The sequence below is a fragment of the Scomber japonicus genome, chromosome 23 (genome assembly GCF_027409825.1).
Source record: "Scomber japonicus isolate fScoJap1 chromosome 23, fScoJap1.pri, whole genome shotgun sequence".
Classification (NCBI taxonomy): Eukaryota; Metazoa; Chordata; class Actinopteri; order Scombriformes; family Scombridae; genus Scomber; species Scomber japonicus.
The window spans coordinates 3,135,025-3,146,212 of record NC_070600.1 but is presented as its reverse complement, the minus strand read 5'-3'; the positions used below and the strand labels follow the sequence as shown (position 1 = coordinate 3,146,212).

The 11,188-nt window shown below is 36.2% G+C and overlaps 1 protein-coding gene across 4 annotated transcripts in view; it reads left to right on the top strand.

The window, feature by feature from the left end:
* The first annotated feature begins 1,649 nt into the window (after positions 1-1,649).
* The window catches only part of msrb3 (methionine sulfoxide reductase B3), a 34,152-nt gene continuing 24,613 nt past the window's right edge, over positions 1,650-11,188 (top strand). For 2 of the 4 annotated variants that reach the window (XM_053313894.1, XM_053313896.1), the window contains exon 1: positions 1,650-1,905. In XM_053313894.1, coding sequence (XP_053169869.1) covers positions 1,800-1,905 — 106 coding nt within the window. In that variant the 5' untranslated portion in view covers positions 1,650-1,799. Of the gene's footprint in view, positions 1,906-10,990; positions 11,107-11,188 lie in introns of those variants that run through there. The other 2 variants (XM_053313895.1, XM_053313897.1) reach the window with 2 other exon arrangements.

Genomic DNA, 11,188 nt, shown 5'->3' with positions numbered 1-11,188 from the left:
AGTTTATTTGTTTATTTACTAAGTAGTGTGGTTGTAGCTGTTGTAATTTGAATTCATCTTGCTTCATTTCACAATAAAAAGGCTTTTGGCAGGTCGTTTTTATGTAATTTAGAAGTTTCTTATTTCAGAATGTAATCTTTCCAAACTGTTGGAAATAACATTTGAGCTTGAGGTTACTATGTAACTGCCAAATGGAAATATATTGGTGTAAGAGAAACAAAGTTGAGGTGCTAAATGTCCAGCTCTAAACATAATATATATAATATGTTTTATTTAAGAGCAGCATGTCAGCTGAAGAGAATTGGAACTAGTTGGAAAACAAGTGAACATAAATCTTTTTTTCAGGATTTGACCAAACAAATTCTAGTTGATTATTTGCTATTATTTTCATTTGCAAGTGAAAATGACTTGCTGCTTTTAACATTAATGGAATTCAGTGTAGACTCCAAATGAATGTACAAATGATTATTTGTATCCATGTCTGAATTTATTGGTAGTTCTTGTGAAAAAACATTGATCATAATCTTTAAGATATGAAAATATTTTTTTGTTTTTTATGAGGACCTTAAAACACCCAGTGGTTCTGATCTGACAATAAACTCAAACAGCTCTTTTTTCAATAACAAAAGGGATAACGATGATCAACATTTGACGGCTCTATACTGTTCTGTAAGCTTCCTATAACGAGACACAACTTCCTGATTCCTGTTGAAGACTACAATTCTTTAATCAAAGCCATTCCTTAGGGATTGATCTTAAATGTATTACGAGCAGCTTATGTTACAGTGTTATTTTACCTCCAACGTTTCTGTAGGTAAAAGCTCTATAAAGGTATAGAGCTTAAATATTTTGACATCTCGTAAATTCTGTAATCTCAAGATATGTTGATGTACAGTATATCATTCTTATTTTTTTTTGAAAATGCTGATAAAACATCCATCCTTTTATTTTTTCAGTGTGAAATAATACAATTTTTGTCTGATTTAAATACTAATGTTTTCACTAATGTGACATTACAGTTTGTGTGTCTGCAATACGATTGGAAAATCTCTAGACTATGTAGGCTAGTTAATATCATTTTGAGTTGCATAGTTATAACTCTGCATAGTTATTTTGCTGACAAACAATAAAGAAAGTGACAGGCTCTTATAACATTATCATTATCATTTATATATGGGTATATAGATAAACCCATGAGGTCAAATGAATTGCCTTCTTTCTTTCATACTATCTGTAAGAATTTTAATTTAGATTTATTCATATGTTCATTTAATTATCTTTAGAAATACTTTTGTTTTTTTAGATGTATTTTTTATTTTTTAATGTACATTATTTTCTCAATAGTTACATAAGCCTGTATTTTTGAATATGTAGGCTACTATATTATTATCGTTTGTATGCAATACCATTTTTGAATAAAGAAAAACAAAAAACAAAAAGCAAAACAACAAAAACAAAAAACAAAAAACGTAAACTACCGCGTTATTATTCTCCACCTTTTTTCTGAGAAGACCCGCCCCTACCCTGCCTCTGATTGGCTCTTACCCTGATATTTTTACCCTACCCCGAACCATTTCACTCATAGATATATATACGTATATATGTCTATGATTTGACTCGTATGTCATTACTTATTCCTTAAACCTCACTACCTCACTATATACCTCACCAACGATGGCAATGAATACTAGCCAATCAGAGGCACGGAATGACGTGTGTTGATGGAATGCGGGTGTGAAGGCGAAAACAAGGCGTCCTGTCCTTACTAGGAAATGTGTTAGCATCATTAGCATTAAGCTATGTGTTTGTTCCTGGTATCTATGACGTCCCAATCTGACACCGCCCGCTTATCGCTCCTTACCCGACTGTCTGTCAACGTCGTGTTCCTGCAGCTGCTTTTGTCTGGTACGTCAATGTCTTTTGTATTTTGTGTACACATTTACGGTCATGAAGCGAATGATAGTTGCAGTTAGCATCAGACGTGACAGGGCGAAATAACTGGGAACTGTTTTCAGAATTTTCTCTTTGTTGAGGAACAACGACACAATATGCCGTTACAATAATTTGGAATTAATTGGCATTCCAGAAAGGACTGATAACGAGTCAGAAAATGAGACAGAAGTTACATCATAATAATAATGTCATAGGCTTAAATTATTGTTTTTGTATGTTGTCGAGTTTGTAAGCATACATTGGGAACAGGCAGACGGCAGTGTACTAAAACGCAACATTTTTTTTTTTTTTTTTTTTTTTTTTTTACAAACTTTATGTATCAAAATACAGCCTACAACCTTAGTACAGGGAGTACAGCGTTAAATACAAAAGAAATATACATATATATCACATAAAAAACACAATCAGACCAAAAATGTTGCAAATTAGTTTTTGACAGATTGTGAATACAAATTTCCCCATGGGAGAATGAAAGTCTATCTGTCTATCTGTTAAAGTAAATAAATAATACATCGAAAAATTAAACAAATGAATAGAAATCGGATCAATATTATAACTGGCAGTATGTTCTACAATATCTTTTAGTAGGCTGGATATCTTGAACGCTTTTTTTGTTTTTCAGTAGCCTACTTTACACAGAATCATAAAAAAACATGAAACAAAATTTCATTTGGGATAAACTGAAGAAATCTGGCTTTATGAATACGATATTTACCCAACAGACATTTAATTACATTATCAATTTTCTTATTGTTAGATTCAACACTCAAACAAGACCTTACTTTATGTAATGGTGACCAAGACCCTCTGAAACACTCAAATTAATAAAGATATTTGAGTCCAAAAATGAGAATGTGGACATCCATAAAATAAATGAGAAAAAGATTCCACCTCTTCTGTGCAGAAGGAACATAAAGGTGATATAATACCTTGTCATACCAGTCTTTAAAAAATATGGTCTTATTTTTGTATACAACATGCTGATTATTCCATAATATACGTGTGTTTAAAAGTGATTTTCCATGTGTCCAGGGCTTGGACAAGCATAGGTAGTTTACCTGAGATAAAATTACATGAAAGGAAAAACTTTAAACCACCACATTTATCAAAGTTTTAACTAATTGATTTTAAATACACTATTAATAGTTTGGAAATCTAAGACATTGAGACCACTCTCTGAGTGTTGTCTAATAAGTTTATATATTCAGTCTTGTTTTTCCAAATGAATTTAAATAAGAATGAAACAATAGCTGCACGTTTTCCGATCAGGGAGGTACCATGTGCTAAGGATACACAGCTATTCATGTGAGTATTTATGATATTCCTAAAGTCTTTTTTCTTTTTAAACCCAAAATATTGTAAAGCTTGGAAAATAAAAGAGTGTTCGACAGTATCAAAAGCTTTGTAAAAGTCCAAAAATAAAATCAATGAATTTTCATCAAATAAATGGAAATGGAAAATGTCTAGAACAAGCCGTATATTATTAGAACTATGCCGACCTTTCATAAAATCTGACTGTGTTACAGAAATAATTTCCTCTAAACATATTTTTAATCTATTAGCATACAGTGCAGCAAGTCATTTGTAGTCTGAATTAAGTAAAGTTATAGGTCGCCAATTATCTCGATAAAGAAGATCTTTATTTAAATGTTATATATATAATTCATAAGACAATCCATCTGGACCAGGACTTTTATTTGGTGGCATGGTAATAACAGACTGTAATTCTTCTAGTGTAATTGGTCCTTCACAAAGCTCCCAATTTTCTCTGGAGATTTTAGGACTAGATGGGGATATGGAAAAAAGTCATGACAAGCCTGAGGGTCAAACGAGGAAGAGTTTAACTTCTGATAAAAGTTAGAGATAAATGAAGATATTTCCTTTTCATTTTTAGAGACTATTATCAATATATAAAGCAGAGATTTTCCTTGTTTCACCACATTTTTTCTCTAAACTAAAAAAGAAAGAGGAATCATTTTCTCCATGTTCCAACCATCTGGCTGGAGACCTTATAAACGTCCCCTTTGCTTTTGTTTGGAAAACAAAAACATTTTTCCCTTAAAGAGTGTAAACTGACTTTGTCTTCATTACTTGGGACAGGAATGTTTAATATATCATTCAACTCTTGTAAATGATCAGCACAAGCCATTGACATTCAAATTTGAGTAATTCCCACTTTAACGTCGGAGTCATTTCTGACATGGATTGGTATTTAGTGATAATTTGCTTAATACCCACTTGATAATCTGATTCCTGTAAAAAGGAAGAATTCAATTTCCAATATCCAGGTTTGTTGTGACCAGTAAAATTGAGTAAAATTTGAATTAGAAAAAGAAATATCTATTCCAGCATGGTCAGTCAAGGGAGCAGCAGTAATATTATATGTTTGGACCAAGGATGCCAAATTGTCAGATATAAGCCACAAATCTAAACGAGATTTTGATGTTAAATCTGCTTTAAACCAGGTAAAGAGGTTTGTTTCATACGGGTGTAAAATTCTAAGAGCGTCTAATAATGATAGCTTACCACAAAAATCATATATATCAGGGTTATCTTGATTTCCTCTTGCAGGGTCTGTACATAAGTTTGGAGCCTCGTTAAAGTTCCCGCAAACAACCACACATTTGTTTCTTTCTTGCAGAATTTTGTCAGCCAAAAAATTAAGGAGTGTGATGTTAGAGTTCCTTGCATTAAATCCATAAACATTTACCAAAATAAATATATTATCCCCAGATTTAATTATTACCAACTCCCATCTACTAGCATCACAAGCCTCAGTATACAAAATCACACCATTAAATTTCGGATTGAATAAAATTAAAACCTCTCTTGAGAAATTAGTACTGTGAGAAAATATGGCTTTCCCTCCCCACTGATTACACAGAAGGCTTCATCTTTTGAAGAAGAATGAGTCCCCTGTAAAAAATAAATATCCTTATTTTGATAACTACATAAAATAAATAAAACTAAAGCTTTTCTTTTAGTTAGATCTCGTACATCCCCGTACATTAAGAGAAAAACATGAAAATTGAATATCAAACATACGTATAAACACTACACGAACCACAGATGAACAGCAGTAGTAGTTATGCAAAGGATTGAACAACGTTCAAAACTTGAATTCACAAGCCCAAGGCTTTAAGTTAAATGAACAGTTTAGAAACTGGCCCATGTAAGCCATATAATTAAATTATGTTACAAATAGAAAATTATAGATCCCTAGATCCGTTTTGTGGTAAGAAAAATATAAATGCAATTGCTCTCCTAAGCATATGAACAAGTTAAGCAGCTATCCTTTTTTTCTTTTTTGTGAAGTAGTTGAGTCTACCTACTCATGTCAAGTCCTCAGCAGAGATCTTCTTACCAGCAGCCACAGCTTCGCTCTTGCCTGCCTCACTTGCTGAGTTAAGTCCTCCGATATCTTCACGTTCTTCTGCTTGAGGACCTCAGAGTTTTTAGTGTATGCCCAAACTTGATCTCGGTGTGCTCGGTACGAGAACCGAACTATGATGGGGCGTGGTGGATGCGGTCCTTCCTTCCTCATCCGTGGTCCCAGTCTGTGGGCCATATCCACCGTCTTTTGAAGAGAGTCGGCACACTTTAGCCCTCAGGCTCAGGAATCCTGGCGGTCTTCAAGCTTCATGCATGTCCTTCACTCGCACCTCTTTGGATGCCAGCTCCCCTACCTCCTTCTCTGCAGCTTGCACTTAAGTAAAGAGAGTTTGAATACTTATTTTCTATGGACTTCTCTATGGAGTCCAACTTCTCCCTGAAACCGTGCTGCAAATCAGCAAGCTTGTTAATTGCCGCCAGCAGGACAGAGTTTGTGAGCTCCGTGTCGCAACACAGTGCTTTCTTTTGTGGGCTAACGTTATGACTCAGAGAGTTTTCCACAGGATATAGTTTGGCGTAGGTATGGCTCTCTCTCTCTCTCCGCGGCCTCCATCACTTCCACTGCTGTTTCCATATCCTCCCCCGTAGTCGACATGTCACCAGAGTCAGTTATTTAGCGGCTGGAGCCTTTTGAAGACAACTTTTGGGACACCGAGTTCGCAAGCAAACAACTCAGACGGTTAGCAACAGCATCAGCTCGTTGCAAGCAGAGTCCGGCAGAGAAAGTCCATGAAAAACAAAACAAAAAACGGGCTAAGGTTTCACCAACAGACCTTACAGCGATATACTAATGTTCTAAAAAACTATTTACCATAATTTCCAGACTATAAGCCGCTACTTTGTTCCCGCGTTTTGAACCTCGCGGCTTAAACAATGACGCGGCTAATTTATGGATTTTTCCTGGTTTCACAAGCTTCGTCGAAATATCACGTGACCACAGGGTATTTTCAGTTTGATAACAATCCAGGCATTTTTAGTGGGGTCATTTACCTGATATACTGGTGGTCCCGTTAGCGCTTGTACTAAGCCATTCAGCTTATGGCTCTAACTCCACTATTTTATATTAGATAGACCTCATGGTGCATATGACACTAGGTCGAAATTACGCCGAACCATCGCTTTAAAGCCTGTGTAAAGTTCCTTTGTGTCAATGTAGGCACCTGCGGCTTATAGATGTGCGGAGTATTTATGTTTAAAATAAATACTTTTTTAAAATTCAGTGGGTGCGGCTTATTTATTTAGGTGCGCTTAATAGTCCGGAAATTACGGTATATGTTTCTTGGCCTTAAGCAAGCAAATTCAAGTCTCGAATGAAAAAAGCTTTGGCAGCACACAGATATAGCGTCATACAGTTGCGCCATCTTGGCAACCTCCCCACTAAAACGCAGCATAGCACCAGCGCTGTACAAATATGGAGCCCCCTGTTTGGGATACTAGATATTCTACACTCTGCGTTTCAAAGCCAGTTTGTGCCTTCTTTGCAGGCCTGATTTTAGCAGGAGGAGGTTGGTAAAAATAATAAGGGGGCGGTTCTTGAAGAAATCCGGGGTAATAATTATTCACAACCCAGTCTCACAACAAAATGTCCACAGTGCAAAACGTAGCCATCACAGGATTTGGGCTCATAAATAGTGAGGTGGCTGCCCTATTATTTTCTATAGGACTGCTTTCATGTCACGTCACATTCAAGTTTTTGTCTGAGAAAACAAATAAAATAGCTGCTATTCATTTAATTCTCAGTGTAAAATGTAACATTTTAAGATAGTTTCTGCATTAAAATGTGTTTTGATGACATTTCATGTTGTTTTCACAATCTGTGTTCAGTGAATGTATATGATGTCTAGTTTATCACTTATTACCAAGTAGTTTTCAAGTGCCACACAAAATTGAAAAAAAAACGTTTTGTCATTTGCCGTGGATTATGTTTGCTGGTAACGTTTTCTAATTACGTTTCCATTCAACATCATTTAAAATATTACATTTTACACTTTTTAAATTTTATTTGTTTTTGCAGACAAACTTGAATGTTCACGACGTGAAGATTAGGGTTTTATATCTATATCACGCTAAACAAATACTGTGCCTTTTGATATAAACACTACACTGTGTTTATATGTTCACATTTGACTACCTAGTTATGGTAAAAAATGGGGGTGAAATATTAGTGACATGCAATGAGAGATGTGGCAGGAAAATTTACATTAATAGTACTGTAAAGCAATAGAGCCTTCAATCATGATCAAAGCTGCTCATTCACTATAAAGCTCAGTTTATATTGCATTATATATGAAGATATTTGTTTTTATTATGCTATGTACTTTCAGCAGCGAGTAACAGATGAAATGCATATGTATATATTTAATAATTTGTGGAGATGATTTGCAAAGCTACATGTATTTCAAATGAATCAAGTAGTTTTGTTACCTCAACCTAACCAAACTGTGGCTATAAACTGAAAATAGCAATAACAATAATAACAATGATAATAATAATAATGATGATCATGATAAAAACAATTAAAGACTAAGTCAAAGTAGGGATGTGCAATATTTACTTAAAAAAGATTTTAATATTTACTTGGATTTTGGTGACAACAATAATCAAGCACTAATACAGCACAAGGAAGAGAAAACAATAATATATGTAAACAAATTACTCCCTTCAAGTGCCGTCAAATATTGCACAATGATTTAAAAAAAATCTGGATCTTGCTATTATCGTGGTTTTTGATGCCGGGGTCAAGTGTGGATATAAAAGTCACCAGCCTGTCTGCAGATGTTTCTGTGTTCTTGGTGTTCAGGTAGCCCAGAATAGTTTTTTTTTTTTTTTTTTTTTGGTTAGCTCTGTGTCATCAGACTTCACTACCAGGACTTAAGAGTTGGACAAGGCCAACACAGGTTTTACATAAGAAACTGTAACAAGTTGCTCACCCGAAAGAGCATCTGTGAACTCCAGAAGTGGAGGCAAGTGCTTTGCTTACCACCTTCCTCAAAATCTTGCCATATTGGCACAAGGAGCCTGTGCTTTTTCTTGCTCAATAATTCTATCACGCGTGGTCTTGAGCCCCATCTTCCCCATCTTGTTGGTGACTCTGTCATCAATTTATGCTCTTGAAGCTTGAGCTGCTGTTGTGCATCAGCAAGTGCTTTCTTCTTTTTCCAGCTGTTGGAAAAAGCTCCAACCACCTTCTTCCAAACTATCAAACTCTGAATACTCTGTCTATTCTAGGATCCTGCATGCTCCTTTCTGGAAAACATTGTGAGTCAGTTGAACATTCAAAGTGTGTAAGTGTGTAATAATGACATTACAGTACTTATGTTTAATTGAATATGAAATGAAGCTATTATGTTCATATTATATCATGTCATATTTATTTATCATGTTATCATTTTCATATAATGACACTTTTACTTTTTGTTTAAACATCCTAACAAATAAAACATCTATGTCACTTAAATTGCATTCGTAGAAACTCACAAATTACTCAATAATGGCAATATGAAGCCTGTGTCCAAAACAGCTGTCAATCCGTAGTGCACTGACAATGTTAACCCTGTCTGTTGTCATGCAAACCATGATACCAGCGCATCTCTCCACCATGCCATCGGATTTACACATAGATTACCATGTGACATTGATTTTTATTTATTTTTTTCTGTGGGTGCCCTACTTCTAAAAGATTTTGGCTTCACTTTTGGGGCGCTGTCATAATGTCCGTATACATCCATAAAGTCAATGGTTTATGCTCATTTTAGCTCATGGCAATTAGAGCCACAAGAGAAGACTAATAATACCTATAATAATAACGATGATGATGATGATGATGATGATGATGATGATGATGATGATGATTTAAAAAAAACATAAAAGCTGCAAGTAGTGATGATAGGGCCTTTGCGCACACATGTTAGGGCGTGTTGCAGGTTACAATGCAGTGTTTTTCCTCTAGGATTTTTTTCAGCAGTGGGGCCTAAGGGTTTTTTTTGTACCTGGGTGGTGCAGTATGCCACGGGTCTGAGTTTAACAACAATATGTAATTTAAAAAAAACATTTATTTATACATAATATATACACATAATTAGGCAAATTGTAACATTTTAGTTTAAAACGTTCAAAAATGAACTAAAATGAGTTTGTAGGCTCAAGTGTGACAAATGTGAGGACAATATACATTTGAGTTACAACAACTTTACATGAATAAAACAGACAGATGAAGACACCATCAAGCTACGTAGCATACTGACACATGAGATAAGCACAAAAATCAAAGAAAATTACCAAATCAACCAAAATTGAGCAAGTTAACAAAATTGGGCCGTTTAGTTGTGCTGCTACTACAGTAATTACTGTACACTAAAGGCACTCGTTTGGATTTGATTGGGCTGCCGTAATTACTGTATTAACAGAGCAACTTAATTTTAAAAGGCAGCTTTCTCTCCCATAGCATGCTCAGCCACGCTGCTGTGACGCTCCCACTGTGAGTTGACGCCGGGCAGAGGACGGAGCTAAACTGTAGCGCAGCTGTTCCGCGCCGCTGACGGACCCGGTGGAAATCCCCAGTTACACCTGAAATACTGGTATTATTACAGTGCAGTTGTCCAGGTCAGGGGTGTGTGAGGTTTACTGGGAGCAGTGCTACTTCTACAGTCTGACAGCTGAAAGGAGGAAGGACCTGTGATCTCACTCTTTCACACACTGTGTGAAGCAGTCTGTTGCTGTGTGGGAGAGTGTCCCACATGGGGTGGGAGTCATTCTTCATCATAGAAGACAGCTTGGTCATCATTCTCCTTTCTTCCACCACCTCCACCAGGTCAAGGGGGCATATTGGGACTAGCTCAACTATTTGATCAGTTTATCCAGTCTCTTCCTGACTGCAGCTGAGATGCTGCCCAGCGGACCACTTCATAAAAGACCACAGTGTCATAGAAAGTTCTAATGATAAAAATGACTGATTTCCTGTTGAACTTAGGGTATTGTTCCAAGAGGCTGTGTTTGCAGTCTGGGGATGATACGTGTACCTACCAATTGTTGTTCATCTGCGTCAATTTCAATGGTGGGGGTTTTGACGTTGGGATTTTGTAGTGGGTGCTGTTGAGCCATTTTGCCACTTCTGATGTTTTTGTGAATATATCAAATCAATATACATACCTGCAAAGTTTTGTGAGTTTTTGAGCATCCTCAAGTGTGTTTGTTTGCTGAAGGAGCAACATTTTAGACAAAGGTAGATTCATACATACATCCCCACACTGTTGGAAACATTGCTATATAAGGCCATCTTTTTCAAGCTGTTTATTACAAAGAGACTGTGAGCATTTCCCTATGGATTATAGCTGTCTTTTTCCATAGACAGCATTACATGACTCACATTTGGAGCACTTCTAAGACTCGGATCGGTATGAAATTCTCCTAATAACTCTCTGGTTCTGATGAAAAGTCAAAGGTGCACATACAAACTTCAAAGGAGGGGTTACCTGTGACCCTCAAAGTGCATTTGGCTGGTTAAACATGAGAAAAATATAGGGAATTGGGGAGTAAGAAATATTTATTTCCACACATAGGCAGGTGTACATTCTGTTCTACAACCAAATAAACAATATGTCACACTAGTGAATAATCCAGTGGCTGTGCTCTTTCTCTTCTTCAGTGTGACTGTGTATCTAATGGCTGTCCTCAGACGTGGGCTCTTCATGGCCCTGCATCATGCCCTTCGGCAAGGCAACAGCTCAGTCTGCCACCCTGCACTGCCTGCTGCACTGCTAGGTAGAGTAACTTGCTAGCTTTAGCTTTTACCTGTAATACCTATAGCATAGCATGTCGTATGCTTACTGTACACCATGTGACC